Source organism: Capricornis sumatraensis, chromosome 6 (assembly GCF_032405125.1).
Source record: "Capricornis sumatraensis isolate serow.1 chromosome 6, serow.2, whole genome shotgun sequence".
Classification (NCBI taxonomy): domain Eukaryota; kingdom Metazoa; phylum Chordata; class Mammalia; order Artiodactyla; family Bovidae; genus Capricornis; species Capricornis sumatraensis.
In genome coordinates this window covers 32,652,062-32,668,671 of record NC_091074.1, presented here as the reverse complement: position 1 = coordinate 32,668,671, position 16,610 = coordinate 32,652,062, and the positions used below count along the sequence as shown (strand labels likewise).

The window sequence follows — 16,610 nt, the reverse complement described above, 5'->3', positions numbered from 1 at the left end:
CTCCACGTGGAACAACCAGGAAGATCACGTAGGGAGCCTTTGTTTCTTAGGGGATTGCTGTTCGTCTCCTTTCTTATGTAATTCTAGTTCATGGCACTAGAGCTTGGGAGGGGGTCATGTTCAGCAAGAGTCTATCAAGGAAGACTGAAGTTCAGAACAATATCTGCCTTATTTAGGATTATGGGATTAACCTATTGCACAGGATCCTTTGAGATGATCTTTAGGCAGTGCTTAGCAAAGCATATCACAAGAGTGAAAAGTCAGGTTAGATGTGTCCCACATGCCACCGTGGTGTGAGTTGATCCTCGGCGTGAAAGTCGAGGCCGTGTAGGGAAAACAGATTTCTCTGGAATGGACTGAGACATCTGGGGGACTCTTGGAAAGGTGGCACGACCCTGGAGTTCCTCTCGCCTATCCTGTTGAGAGCGCCTCCTCTTGAAATGCGACGGGAACGCCGTGAATTCTTTCCCGACGAAGAGCGAAAGGAATCCTCATCTCGAGCTACGAGGCAGAAACGGGGCTCCTCTGGATGTGGGGGGGACTCTTCTGCTTCCTCGCGAGTGGAGACGGGTATGTCGGGGAACTTCTTGAGTTTCAGCAAGTGTGTGAAGGACCCTTTCGAAGTTACAGAGTAGGTTAGTTGTGTGTGATCAATGAACAAAGTATATGTGATCAGTTGCTCAGTCCTGCCCAGCTCTTTGTGACCCTTTGGACTGTAGCCCGCTAGGCTCTTCTGTCCACAGAGTTTTCCGGGAAAGAATACTGGAGTGGGCTGCCATTCCCCTCTCCAGTGGATCTTCCTGGAAAGGAATCGAAGCTGCACCTCCTCCGTTTCCTGCATTGCAAGTGGACTCTTTACCACTGAGCCATCGAGAGAAGATAATAATATAAATACATAAGTAGATAGGCTGGTAGTTAGGAGTTAGGTTAGAGTGCATAATATGGGAAGAGAACACAGGTGGGGGAAGGAGCAGGTGGATTGTATATTTATCCCTGCTGGATTGCTTGTGTGTTGGTCGCTCAGTAGAGTCCAGCTTTTGGCAACTCCATGGACTATACCAGGCTTCTCTGTCCATGGAATTCTCCAGGCAAGCATACTGGAGTGGGTAGCCATTCCCTTCTCCAGGAGATCTTCCTGACACAGGGACTGAACACATGTCTCCTGCATTGCAGGCTGATTCTTTAACATCTGAGCCACCAAGGAAGCTTGATTCTTTACAGCAGGGAAAGCCCAGAATCGGGATGTAAATTCCCAGATTATCAGCAATAACTGCCATGTATTGAGCACCACTATATGTCACGAATAATGCAAAATGTTTTAAATAAGTTGTTTAAATATAATCCCCATCAAACTGTGAATTTAGCTATTATAACCTTGGAATGCCTAGCACAGTGCTCAGTAACTATTTGTTAATTTTGAAACATTTTGCAACATTCTTAGTTTATCCCTTTTGCTGCTAAGTCGCTTCAGTCGTGTCCAACTCTGTGCGACCCCATAGACGGCAGCCCACCAGGCTCCCCTGTCCCTGGGATTTTCCAGGCAAGAACACTGGAGTGGGTTGCACATAATTTGCTTGGCGATTCAAATGTGGAAGCAATATTATAGACATTTGCCTTTTAAGCATCTGAAGCACAGAGCCCATGCTGATGTTAATCAAATCTATTGCTAAGGTCTTTGTTCATTGGTGACAAGACTTTTCTACACTGGCCTAGACTGAACGAAAGCAGCACAAGCCAATGATATGCCAAAGGGGATATTATGAAGAGAGACTGCTTCGAGTTTTACAGACTAAATTGGCAAATGAATAACAAAGTGATTAAGAGAGTCAATGTTCAAAACAAGGAAGTGAAAAATCTGAAACAGGCACTGAGACAAATAAGAGTATGGCTTCAGCTGGAAATACCAATTGATAGTACTATCCAGATACTGAAAGGAAAAAAAAAAAGAATTTTCTAATATAATTCCTTTTAGTATTTTTTCTTTAAACAAGGATCTCTATTTCTCATGTGAAAGAATTTTATAAGTAGTGAAACCAAGGTTTAAAAATTCTCCCAGAATAATCTAGGCCTGGGATGCTTCCTTCCAGTCCTATTTTTAACTGTTTGAGGGTAGTTTATCAACAATCCTGGGTGTTGGGTGAATATTGGAATCTTCTATCCCATTTAGAGGACAGATACCGTGGTTAAGAATAACTGTATGTGGCAAGGATTTCCCTGGGATTTATCTAGCAATATAAAACTTATTGAGATGGACAGCATACTCTATTGTCTTTCAGAAAAAAAAGGATATAGTCTAAGCACAAAATGGATTATTTTCTGTTTTGTAATTTTATAATTGCTATTGTTCCAGAAGTATCACATCAATCAGTCAACAACTATATGTTTGAACACCTATGAGAATGCCCATATAATTCAGAATGTCACAGTCACTGAGTAGATATATTAAGTCATTCAGTGATTCCAATGATTTTTTTCCCCTGGAGATCTTGCTAGCTCTTCGTTTAGCAGCTATAATATTTTTGGCAGTGTATAGGAAGCCACAGTCACTAAAGTGGGTGACTCTAATTCATTCCTAAACATAATCAATCTCTCTCAATTTCTTTGTCTCTCCTTCCTTCTTTCCCTTCCTTTCTGCCTCCCCCCCCCAACCTCCACTACACACACACACACACACACACACACACACACGTGCACACACACACACACACACACACACACACTCAATCACTCACATGGTTTCAATCATGGTCCAGCCAGGGAAACTGAAGCCACACTAAGTATTTATACAAGAAGGCATTTAATCCAGGTGACTGGTTACAAAGATGATGGGATACATGAGAAGTTGCATGGCAGCCATGGAAATAACCCAGAGATTAGCAACATCAGAAAGAATTACCATCCTAAACTGGAAGGATTTTAAAAACTCAACCATAGTCAGAAGTCACTAGGTGGAAGCTAGAAATGTACTGCTTCTGTTCAGAGGAAATTGAAGCAATGAAATGGAAATAGCCAGCTGGGAAGATGGCCACAGATACAGAGAGAAGCAGAAAACACCATAGCTTCTTCTGCCTACAGCCTGGCTAGAGTGACCCATTGGCCAAACGTAGCAAGACCCCAGCTGACAGGGAACACTGGGAAATACAACTTTCAGGTATCAGTCACCCTGCTGACTGGGCAGAGCAGGGAAGGGACAGGGGACACACCTGGTATCCATAGGTCAGAAACTAACATAAGGGTATACCCATATATGCATGTGCACGCACACACACAGCTTGGTTCCAACACCAGAACTGTCCCCGTTTGAATCTGAAGATAACTGAATCAATATAAAATCAGGCTAGCCATTCACAAAATAATTTGACTTTCCAAGTCTACTTGACTCTAAGATTCCGGAGTATTGTCTTTTAATCTGGTCAAGGTATAGCCTAGAAAAAGAAAGGGATAATAGAAACCCAGTAGTTACCATGTATTAGGATCAGTATTTAGTGCTTTTCAACATTATATCACTTTATCTTCAACCCCATAAATTTACCACAGTTTAAGCTTACAGTGGTATATCCACCTCATTGCACAAGTGAAGAAACTGAAGAAAGTAAATACATTGTCCAGGATAAGTTTTGGTACCCACATAAGATAGTCTGACTTAAAATTTTTACTGACAATATACAGGCTGTGATGCAACTGACAAAAGGTGTAAGCTGTTCCTTTGCTTTGTTTTTTGCTGTTCATTGTAGTGATATAACTATTGAAAAGAGGAGAATAACAACTTGAACTAAAGAATAATAAATAAAATATTGTATGACTTTCAAATTAACAGGAAAAATTACATAATCAGAATAAGGGAAGAAAAGGAAAGATTGACTTTAAAAAAGAAGACTTATTGGAAAGCACATAGTAATATAGTAGATTTAAGCCCCAATATGTCCCTAATTCTATTAAATGTTAATGAACTAAATGTACCAACTAAAAAATTATCAGACTGGCTAAAAACCGAAAACTAACAATGTGCTGTTTCAAGTGACACACAGAAAACAGAACAGAGATAATTTAAGTGTAAAAGGATAGAAAAAGGTTAAATATAAGAGGATAGAAAGAAAAGTTATTTGGATAGCAAAGCTAACTAAAATAGCAATGATAATAATACCAAGCAAAAAAGTTTTATTAAAAATAAGGAGGAATATTCTATGATGATAAAGTTTTATCAGACTTAAAAACCAGTCTAAATTTGTATACATTACGTAAAACCTTTAGAGCATATAGTGGAAAACTGACAGGAGTATAAGAAGAAACAGACAGTTATCACAATACCAGGACATTTACATATCTGAGTAAGTGGTGAAACAGACAACAAATCAGTATGGATAGAGACAATGTGAACAACATAATTAACAAACTGAACAATGTGATTTAAAAACTTGACATAATGGACACATATAGAACAGTATTGCCAACAACTGCAATAGAATCATTATAGTGAAGCATATGTTGAAATTCTCATATGAGTTACCATATCCTGAGCCATAAATTAAGACAAAGGCACTCTCTGACATGGTGGGTTTCTTTTTTTTTTTCATTTCCCACCCCTCTTTACTTGCCTTGGCCTTCATATTTTCTTTTGAAGTATTTCTGAAATTTATGGTGATCTTGAACTATCTGCTAATATTTAGGAGTGAAACACTAGGCAGCTGGTTTTAAGCTCTGAGTATGGGAGGCAGGGCTTTCCATCATTCATTAGGGGACCTTACTGTCACTGTATGTGGTCATTTCCATGATTCAGTTTCACTGAAAAGGTACCTTTAATCCCCTGTTTTCTCATATGTAAACTCAGGATCACAAGTGTCCCTAGTTCACAGGGCTATATTGTAAGGATTAATGAGACAAGCACTTGATGTGTTCCTGGCATACTGAAGTATTTACTATATATTAGCTATTATTATTTGAAGTTTTCAACTACGCTCATGGTTTTGGTATCATTGATTCGAAATGTTGATGGTACCCAGATGTATATAAGCAATCATTTCTGTAACATCTCCATGTTACAGAAATGATTTCTTTCTGTAACACCAGCCATTTCAAACATAACATCCACTCTTTCTTCACTCAGTAAATAATCACTCAGTAAATCATCACTGTCTGAGTAAGCTCAAGCTGCCATAACAAAATACCTTAGACTGCGTTTGCATAAACAACAAAAATTTATTTCCCTCATTTCTGGAGGCTGAAAGCCTAAGATCAGGGTGCCAGCATGGTCAGGTTCTGGTCAGGATTGTTTTCCTGGCTTTCAGGTGGTCGCCTTCTCACTGTGCCCTCATGTGCTGTAGAGAGAGTCGGTTTAGCCTCTTCCGCTACTTATACAGACCCTAATCTCATCATGGCCTCCCAAAGGCTCCACTTTCAAATACCATCGCATCAGGGCTAGGGCTTCTATATAAGAATTATGGGGCAAATAAACTTTAAGTTTATAACAACCACTTTTGCAATTGCTCAAATGAGAATCCCAACTCATCCTTAAATCTTCCCTTTAATTAGTTTATGGCCTTTTCTCCCCTAATCAAAATGGAAGCTATTAGACAGCAAAGACATTCTCTGTCTCCTTTTTGGTGGGTAATGGAAAGTGTGTCTCTGCTTTGGCTGTGTCTGAATCAGCGTGTAAAATAGAATAAAGGCACTGAAATAAGGAGCCATCGTACTTTACAACACTGAGTTGTGAAACTTCATTCTTTAAAGGCTGGGTTTGTTTCCAACTCCTTGATCGTCCTTTTTTCCAAGTTTTTCTGTCTTTGTTTTTACTTGTTTCATTCACTTCCAATTACTTTAAGATAGAGCCTCATTCTCTCCTCCATTTAGATTTTGTTTAGTCTTTAGTTCTCTCTCCTTTGTGACATTTGCTGGTGAGAGCTTTACTTAGTTCCGAATTATGTTCTGACTGCCATTTCCAGGGCCCCTGGGCATCATAAAAAAAAAAAAAATAGTCCTTAGAGTCTTGATGGCAGACTGTTGAATTTGGAAATGTAGACTCCTTTTAGTTATTTCTGGCTTTCTCTTTCAGACTTGTGCTGGTAGGCCTTTGGGGCTTCATATTGCTTATTCTTGGAGACTTCCTGGAGCGTCAAAAATGACTTAAAATGATTACTATGCTGTGCATCCGCATATATGACATTCAATCGCCCTACTCTGAGCTGAATTTCAATGAGATTTGTGTAAATGAATCAGAAACATATGGATTCCATCCTCCCTAACTACCTCTACTCTTAAAAAAAACAAACAAACAGGAACTCAGCATTTGTGTTTCACTGGATATGAAAGGTTTGAAACAGAACAAGTTATGGCAAATCAGAGTGAGAGAGGCTCTCCCATTCCTGATAGCCATCTTGTCTCTCACATATCATCCTAGTCCATGATTAGGGGTTGTTAATTTCTGCTAAACTTCATTGTCCTCTTGCCTTGAGATTTTCCTTCCTTACTATAGTTCCCTATAAACCAAGCCCTTACCTTTTGTCCTTCTGTCCTAGAAATAGTTACCTGTTGGTCACTTCCTTGCCCTCCTGGCCACTCACGTCTTAGAGAGATGACAGAAGGATATATTATTATAACCAAGGAATTCTAACACATTGTGAAGGCACCACACTAGAGGAACATTCAAAGAATTCTGAGGAGACAACAACTTTGGGGGCATCTTGTTTTTTCCTACCTTTTGTTTGCTTTACCGTTTACTCTATTTAACTTTATTTCCTTGCTCTGGTTTCCATTTCCGGTCTTTTTCCTCCCACCTGAGTTTTCTCCAGTCACATTGGCTTTTTCCAATTCCTTGTAAAAACTCTTTCTCTCCTTCTAGTGCTGCATAAGGAAGGCACTGGTGACCCACTCCAGTGCTCTTGCCTGGAAAATCCCATGGACGGAGGAGCCTGGTAGTCTGCAGTCCATGGGGTCGCTAAGAGTCAGACACAACTGAGCAACTTCACTTTCAATTTTCACTTTCCTGCATTGGAGAAGGAAATGGCAACCCACTCCAGTGTTCTTGCCCGGAGGATCTCAGGGACGGGGGAGCCTGGTGGGCTGCCGTCTTTGGGGCTGCACAGAGTCGGACACGACTGAAGCAGCTTAGCAGCAGCAGCAGCAGCGCTGCACATGCGTAAGGGGTTTGGTACTTTCCTCTCCTAAACTCTTCTCCATTGTCCGGAATGGAACCCTCACAGCTGGAGCCTTTTGCTGCTCTTAGGCTGCCTCAGTCTGGTGTAGGTCTCCAGAGAACAGAGCCAGCTCCTGTGGGGCACAAGCTGAGTGACTGCTTTGAGATCTCCAGCTGCACAATACAGAATATGTGCCATGAGTGGCCAAGACTGACGAAATCCTGTCACCGTGAGGAGACAGAATGAAGTGTTGAGTGAGTTACATGAGTATATATACTCATAACAGATACAGTACATAGGATAGTCAGCAAGTCTGATTAATGTTGCCCTTTTCCCCACCAATCCGTGTCTTAATTTAGTCACAATGCCCCCAATCATAAAAAAAGAAATATTCCTCTATGTAGTGTTTTTGTTAACTACAACAGTGATTGTGTCATCTCTCTTCACCTTTACCACTTCTGAAGCATTCTACTAAAAGACAAGTTAATTCTATCAGCCATGTATATGTCAAGCCAGAAGGTTCAGATTCTCGATAATGTCCCTCTAAATCACTCATGTTATTTTTAATGCTGTCATTTCTAAAAGACTAAATTTGAGAATATGACAGTCTTTATCATTTATAAAGTATTAAATAATTAGTTATAAATATTAGTGGTCCAATCCTACTGTTTCAGGGTACCAGACAAAGCACTTCACCAGCATGAGCTTTGCACGTATAACCCATCCATAAAGGAACTTGGGTCTTTAGCTCCTGTCTTCTGTAGTAGGGGTAGATTTACCTATCCAGTCTTTCCTAACCAGATACCAGTCACTTGTGAGATAGCTGATCATAGTTGGGACTGTGGTTAAAAAGTAGAGAGAAATCTCACTGGCTCACATGGAGATAAATGGATATAATGTTTGCATTTGTCCCATTAGCCTCCTAACCCAGACATCTGAAACTCATTGTATTCTCAGATGGAGTTCCTATTCCCACAGAATATATTCATCCTTAATGATGACAATTCACATATGTGTAATTCCGTTAATACCATTAAAGCTGAAGTTGTTTGTTTGTTTGTTTTCATTTGAGAGGAATGATGATCCATTTCATTTGTTGGGTATTTGACAGTGTTCAGAACATGTTCTCGTAACTCTTAAAACTGTCTGAGGCGGATATTATTATCCTCATCTTACATATGAGAAAACTGAGACTTAAAGAGATTATTCGACTCCCCCAAGATTCGGTAAATTGCAAGCATCAGAACCAGAATACAAAAGCACATCATCAGACTGTGCTCTAGTAGCTTATCAAAATTATTCCTAGGTTACTTTCCATTGCACTTTGTGGTTACCCTTCAAATTTTCTCATTTTCGTAAACAAAGACTTTAAAATAAAGTCTAACAAAGGAGCTCAACACTCAACATTAAATTTACTGTCCAGAAACTTCCCGGCTCACAACTGGAGACTTCTAAGTGATGGAGAGAGGGCAGTTAACATGTTGCGATGTTCTCTCTTTCAGCCATAACTTTTCTTCTAAGTTTATGGTTATGGTTTGGCTTCGGAGTACAAAGCCGTAAAACTTAATTGAATATAAGTCAGATCAAGGTCTTTGCAAGCTGGACATAATGTGAGTAACACAAACAGATGAATCAATATTTTTTTTTTAATTTCAATTACAAAGACCTCAGTGGAAAACATAACTCCTCACTTAAAAAATCTGCCCACCATGACGCTTATATTGTGTGACATACACAGGATTAGGCCCATAACTATTATTATTAAATATTAGAAGTGTACTATAAAACTCATATCTAGAGGTCCGAAGTATACTTCTGATACAAATCTATGTCCTTAAAAAAAAACCCAGAAATATTTGTGGGTGAAAATGCAGAAGAAAAATTACTTTCCCACGTAAAACCTTTTACCAAGTCACATTTAAATACATTCAATAAATACATTATAGTTTCCTAGTCTAATTTCTACTGTCCTAGAAGTTAAGCCCCTTTTTATTATGACAGAATAATATCCACATTCTGATATTTTAGAATTTTTCAAAATGCTACTTTGATGTTATATTTGCATCATATTATTGTAGTTGCATGCTCTTTTCCCAGTTTCTAAATCAATGCTGTCCTATATTAAAGGTAGAGAATGTGCCAACTACAGATTAAGTATTTAAGTATTAAGTATTTAAGCTAAGTCTGGATAGTTACTATGGTAATGGTCTCCCAACTATGTTCACTTCCTTTCCCTGGAACTGGTAAATATGTCCCCTTAAAAAGAAAAAGGAAGGTTGCAGCTCTGATTAAGTTAATAGTGATATGGCAAGATATCCTGGATTATTTGAGTAGTCCCAATGTAGTCACAAGGGTCCTTGTAAACAGAGGTAGAAAAACATCTAGAGAAGAGATCAACAAGGATAAAGAGAACTTGAAAAATGCTATAAACCAACTAGCAGACCTAACAGACATATATAAAACACATCATCCAATGACAGTAAAGTACACATTCTTCTCATGTGCTCAGAGAATATTTATTCTCCAGGATATACCATAAAGCCAGACAACAGATCTCCCTAAATTTAAAAAGATTAAATCATACCAAGTATCTTTTAAAACCACTGTGAAATGAAACTAGAAATCAATAATAAAAGAAAAACTGAAAAATTTTACAATTATGTGAAAATTAAACACACTAAACAACCAGTGGATCAAAAAAATCAAAAGGGAAATTAGAAAATACTTTGAGATAAATAAAAATGAAAACACAACATACTCAAACTTATGGAGTACAGCAAAAGCAGTGCTCAAGGGAAATTTATAGTTGCAAAAGCCTACAGTGAAAAAGAAACTCTCTCTCTAGTCAGTGGCCTAACTGTACCTAACTTTACTCAAAGAAAGAGAGAAAGAAGTGCTGCTGCTAAGTCGCGTCAGTTGTGTCTGACTTTGTGCAACCCCATAGACAGCAGCCCACCAGGCTCCCCCGTCCCTGGGATTCTCCAGGCAAGAACACTGGAGTGGGTTGCCATTTCCTTCTCCAATGCATGAAAGTGAAAAGTGAAAGTGAATTTGCTCAGTCGTGTCCGACTTTTAAACCTAAAACTAGCAGAAGGAAGGAAATAATAAAGAATAGAGCTGAGATAAATGGAATAGAGAGTAGAATAAAGTAGAACCAACAAAATCTAAATTTAGTTGGAAAAATTTGACAAATCTTTAGCTGTAATAACTTGAGAAAAAAGACAGAGGATGCAAATAACTAAAATCAGAAGCAAAAGTGGAGACATTATTATCAAATCTCACAGAAATGAAAAGTGTTAAAGAATACTATCAATAGTTAAAAGCCAACAAACTGAATAACATAGATGAAATGGACTAATTTCCAAAATCATATAAATTACCAAAATTGACCTGTGAAGACCTAGAAAATCTGAACAGGTTTATAACAAGTAGAGAGCTTAAACCAGTAATCAAAACACTCAACAAAGAAGAGTCCAGGACCAGGTGGCTTTACTAGTGAATTCTACCAAACATTTAAAAATTTTACAACAATCCTTCTCAAAATCTTCCCCAAAAACATAAGAAGAGAGAACACTTTCTAACTCATTCTATGAAGTCATCATTATCCTGTTACTGAAGCCAGACAAAGACATCACAAGAAAACTATAAACCAGTATTTCTCATGACCATCATCAGTTCAGTTGCTCAGTTGTGTCTGACTCTTTGCGACCCCATGGACTGAAGCACGCCAGGCCCCTCTGTCCATGACCATAGATTCAAAAAATTCTTAAGATATTAGGAAACCAAATTTAGCAATTTACAAAAATTATTACAGTCAAAAACCAAGTGAGATTTATCCCAGGAATACAAGGTTGACTTAATATATGAAAAATCAACTAATATAATACATTATTGCAACATAATAAAGGATGAAAACCTATGTGGCCATCTTACAGATACAGAAAAATCACGTGACAAATTCCAACACTATTCATGATTAAAATCTCTCAGGAAATCAGGAATAGAAGGGAGTTTTCTGAATATGATAAAGGGCACCTATGAAAAATCTTCAACAAATATCAAACATAATGGATAAAGACTAAAACTTGTATACTAAAGAAATTAAAGGAGGGAAGCAGACTATTTGCCAATGACATCATCCTATACATAGAAATTCTTAAGGTGTGCACACACATATGGCTACACAATGCGAAACTACTAAGACAACTTTATGCAAGGTTATAGGAAGCAAGAGGAATATGAACCACTCAATTGTTTTTCTGCAAATTAGCAACAAGAAATCCAAAAGTAAATTTAAGAAAATAATTCCATTCACAAAGAATGAAGCAGAATAAGATACTTAGTTCAACAAAAGAAGTTCACGATTTGTACAATGAAAAGTGCAAAGCACTGCTGAAAGTAATTAAAGAAGATATCAATAAATGGAAAGACATTCCACTTTCATTGATTAGAAGATTCAAGAATTTTTTGTAGAAGTGACAAGGTAAGACTAAGATTTATATGGAAATGAAAGAATCTAGAATAGTCAAAATGATTTTTAAGAGAACAAAGTTTATTTACTATAAGGTTACAGTATCAAAATAGTATCGTATTTGCATAAAAATAGCCCTGAGGATCAGTGGAATAGAATTGAGTTCAGAAATAGAACCTGACATTTATGGGCAATTGATTTTTAACAAAGGCTCCAAGACAACTCAATGAAGAAAACATAGTTTTCAACAAATATTTGTACCAGCACTACACACAAAAAATAACTCAAAGTAGATCATAAGTATCAATGTAACAGCTAAAAATATAAAACATCCTGAAGAAAACATAGAAAATCTTCATGACCTTTGGTTAGGTAATGATATGTTATATATGATACCAAAAGCCCAAGCCATAAGAGAAAAACTGATAAATTGGATTTTATAAAATTAGAGCTTTTGTACTTCAGAACACACCATTAGGAAGATAAAAGGACAAGCCACTGAGTGGGTGAAAATATTTTCAAATCGTATGTCTGATAAATGCCTTGTATCTAGAATACATAAAGAAATCAATGTTCAGTGAGAAGACAGTCCAGTTACAAAAAGAGCAAAATTGCATATGACTGGTTAACAAGTACATTAAAAAGTGTTCACCATCATTAGTTAATGGAAAAATTAAAATCACAATAAGTTACCATTGTATACCCACTAGAATGGCTCTAATTCAAAAGACAGAGAAGGGAATTCCCTTGCAGTCCAGTCGTTAAGACTTGGCCCTTTCACCGCTATGGGCCTGGGTTCAATTCCTGGTTGGGGAATTAAGACCTCACAAGTCACACAGTGCCCCCTCCCCCAAAAACACACAACATCAAGTGTTGGTAAATATGTGAAGAAAAATGTACAGCCACTGTGCAAAAGAGTTAGGCAGTTTCTTAATAGATTACATAAGCTTATCAAAGGACTTAGTGATTCCAGTCTTGAGTCTACTTGAGGAATGAAAACACGCACAAAAACTTGAATATAAATGTTCATAGACACAGTGCCACAACCCAAACAGGAAATAATCTAAGAGACTAGCAACCTGGCAGTGGATAAATAAAACATGGTACCAGCACACATGGACTATTATACAACAGTCAAAAGGAATTAAACAACAATACACACTAAAACACAGATGAGCCTCAAATACGCCATAGTAAATGAAAGAGGCAAGATCTACCAGAAGCTACACTGTGTGATTTCATTTGTATGAAATGCATGGAAATGCACGTTTATAGAAACAAGTAGATTAGTGGCTGCTGAGGGAGGGGGTTTGTGAGTGAGGATTAACCGCAAATAGGCTTGTGGAACATTGTGAAGGTGATGAAAAGGCCCTAAGATCAGACTGTGATGATGGCTGCACAACTTTGTAAATTTACAACAAAACACTGAATTATGTACTTATAGTATATAAACTATTTTCCAATAAAGTGGTTTTAGTTGTTAGAGGGAAGATAAGTTAGCCAGGGGAAAAACAATGAAGATTAAGCTCTTCTTTGATCACATAGCCTACTGTGGTTACTTCTATTCTACCAGTTAATAATACTCTTTTCAAAGCAGCTGCCTTATTCTCTGCTTTACATTTCCCATTAGAAAGGTCAACAGAGCAAGCTGATGAGTCTGGTAACTATTCTTTCCTGCTCAGGAAATTCTTCCACATTAGGTCTTTAGGTGGAGTGTACCAGTCTTGGCCAACTGACATCTCAAGCACCTGGCACGGAAACCGAAAACAGAAATCAGGAAGAGCTGGAGACTATAGAGAACAAGGGCACGCGATCTGCAATTGCCAAGAAGATGTGGTTCGTGGGACTGTTCAATGCCCTCCATGAGCCCGGTGTGAGAACTGACTATCAATGTGCCTGCCAGTCAGCCTGAGGCAGGGAAGGGATCCCAGCACAGAAGAGAAAAGGGGGAGAGAGGACAGGAGGAAGTGAGGAGAGAGAACAAAGTGTTGGCAAGTCACCCTGTTGCAGGCAATTTCTGCTGCTCCAAAAACAGTATCCAACTGACAAGCCTCCAGAGACATGTGAAGGCCATTTGTATTACCAGACAAACTGAAAACACTTGATTCAGGGCCCTAAAACTGTGAATCCTAGAACGTTATGATCACATTTCATAGCTATGGGGAAAATCAGAAAAGGAAAGACTGGGCAGAGGTTCAAAGAGGAAATGCCTTCTGCCAAACCAGGTCACCTGAGCTTCCTGTCTAAGCATGGACCCAAGGAGAGTGGGTGAGACAAAGTGTCTTTTTCGTGAATCAAAATTTACTTCAACAGCAAGGCAGGCTGGGGCAGGATGGGACTGGGTTCATATCTCATTTGTATTTTTCCCTGTGAAAGGCAGAGGATGCAATAGGAATGCTTTTCCTATGGATGTGTGCGTGGATATTTTCATGGGCCAGGCAGAGGAAGAAGAGACACATGGGAGGAGGTGATGCTCAGAGGATGCACTTGTGTCTTGAGGGCCTGCATGATGAGCGCTGTTGGGCACTTTTCCTTTATTTAGTTCCGCTGGCAACTTTGTAAGATGTGTGTTATTATACCTACCTGATAGATGAGGATCTGAAGCTCAAAAATCTTTCCTACCTGTAAAATAGGTAACATTATCCATGATACACATTATTTACAAGTAAGAACTTCAGGCTCCAAATTTTGAATGGCCAGTATTATTGTCGATCAGTCGCTCAGCTGTGTCTGACTCTTTGCGATTCCACATACGGCAGCACGCCAGGCTTCTCTGTCTTTCACCATCTCCCAGAGCCAGTGTTACATACTTAGTAAGTGGTAGAGCTGGGCTTTAAATTTAGGTCCATGTGAGCCTGGAGCTCCTATTTTTCTTTTATATAGCTCACTGCCCATTCAGGTTTGGATAGTTTAAAAAAATGTTCAGCTTTTCAGCTTTGACTCTATTTCTTGTTTCTGGATGATAATAAGCCAGCCAACAGTCCTCCTGGGGATTCTTTTCGCCTCTAGGGCTAGAAGAATAGAAAAACACCACCATGCCCTTGAAGCCTCACTAACAATCATGACTATAAAGGCTGGAGTCAGTGCTGAGAGGATATTATTAACAAATGGCTTAAGAAAAACCTTCAGAGCGTTAGCAGCCACCCACACCATTTGTAAAATCTTAGGGAGGAAACCTGATCCAGAAAATGGTTGGAAAAAAACAAACTCCAGTATCAGAAAAATAAAAGGAGGGGGATCATTGCCTTCAGACAACTTGTTTTATAAAGAGCAATAAAAGCGTTCCAATTGATTCAACAAAAAATAACCAAAAACAAGGTCATTTTTAAAAAAGGCATTTACAGGACTGTGGGTTTCATTTCCTTTGCTTTTAGATCTTTAGCCTCTCATTCTGAGCAGCAGATGCGATGCTGTCGTATAAGGAAGACCACCTGCTTTCCAGGGCATCTCTGCAACAAATAGCTTTGAGGGAGAGAGACGAAAGATCACAGGATGAAAAGGAAAGAATTAGAAAGGGGGAAACGGGAAATTAAGAAGTTGGCTTAATGCACATCTTCTGAATTATTCAACTGCTAAAAAGCCGACAGATTTCTTTTGACACTTGACTGTCTCACAGTGTCGATATCCATATTCCACTTTTAAAGGACCTACTTAAAGAGAATTCTGTCCATCTGCACAGCCCAGTTTTGTGACATATTTATCTTTCTTTGCAAAATGGAGGCATAAAAAATTTATAGAACATGGGTATTAATTAAATGGTGTTTTAGTTGAGGAAAGTTGCTCAGCTTTAAAATGACTCCCAAGGGTGAATCTTTTTGTAAAAGAAAGTCTCTTTTGGAAATTAAAATAACCCACAGTCACTCATCCTTCTCACCACACACAAAAAAAGGCTTAGTATTTTTAAGTTTCAGAGTTTCTAAAAATGTGTTAAAAACTCGTACTTGAGGCAACAGGTATGACTTGATTCACTTGAAATTATAACCTCAGGGGCTAATCGTTTGGAGAGAACTGTATCCCCACATGCCAAGGGAAATAAGACATTAAGGGAATTATTCACACAATTCCGATCAAATTAACATACTCACCTTAAGCACACCAGTAATAAAAGTAATAACAGGAAAATGTCTACAGTTTGAAGTCTCAGGAAATAATTTGTTCTAGAAAGTTGTATTTTCCATATAGTGAAGGTTTTCCTTTTATTAAACACACAAATATTATTTTCAGTTTTAAATAGTTTTAAGATTTTTGTCAAATATATCGTGCATTACTTTGCCTTCTTAAACAGTGCTTATTTAGTTATAATTCATTCTATTAACACTTTTAAAAAGGATCTCAGCTTTTTCCGGCGGTGACGACCTCCTCACGAGAACATGCCTCTCGCAAAGGATCTTCTTCATCCCTCTCCAGAAGAGGAGAAGAGGAAACACAAGAAGAAGCACCTGGTGCAGAGCCCCAATTCCTATTTCATGGATGTAAAATGCCCAGGATGCTATAAAATCACCACCGTCTTCAGCCATGCACAAACAGTAGTTTTGTGTGTTGGCTGCTCTACTGTCCTCTGCCAGCCTACAGGAGGAAAAGCAAGGCTTACAGAAGGATGCTCTTTCAGACGGAAGCAGCACTAAAAGTACCCTGTATCAAGATGAATGGGAAACCATCCCAATAAACACGTTTTGGATAAAAAAAAAAAAAAAAAAAAGGATCTCAGAGAACTATTAAGCTATAGGCTAAACATAATTAGAACTCTTCAGTGTTGCAGGATCTTCATATTAAACATCAGCAATAGCACAAGACTATAATAAGGCAACGCCCTTAGGAAGATAAACAGACTTGGTCCTTTACTGTGTGGTGGCCATATCCTCCTTTAGTATTTTTTTTTAACTTAAAAAAAAAATAAAGAGCTTATGAATATTCAAAAAAAATTAAAAAAAAAAAAGAATACAGAGCTCCTTTAGTGTTTTAATTCTTGTGTCTGGTTCTTGAAGTTGCTCTGTCTCTTCCCGAACTGC

The 16,610-nt window shown here is 38.4% G+C and overlaps 1 protein-coding gene across 1 annotated transcript; it reads left to right on the top strand.

The window, feature by feature from the left end:
• The first annotated feature begins 15,964 nt into the window (after positions 1–15,964).
• Positions 15,965–16,241, top strand: LOC138081277 (small ribosomal subunit protein eS27-like). Its single transcript, XM_068974396.1, has one exon. The coding sequence runs from the start codon at positions 15,972–15,974 to the stop codon at positions 16,224–16,226; it is 255 nt and encodes an 84-aa protein (XP_068830497.1). The 5' UTR covers positions 15,965–15,971; the 3' UTR covers positions 16,227–16,241.
• The last annotated feature ends 369 nt before the right edge of the window (positions 16,242–16,610 follow it).

Bases quoted from the DNA above. Each gene is read 5' to 3' on its own strand.
- LOC138081277 (XM_068974396.1), top strand. From the start codon at position 15,972: ATGCCTCTCGCAAAGGATCTTCTTCATCCCTCTCCAGAAGAGGAGAAG.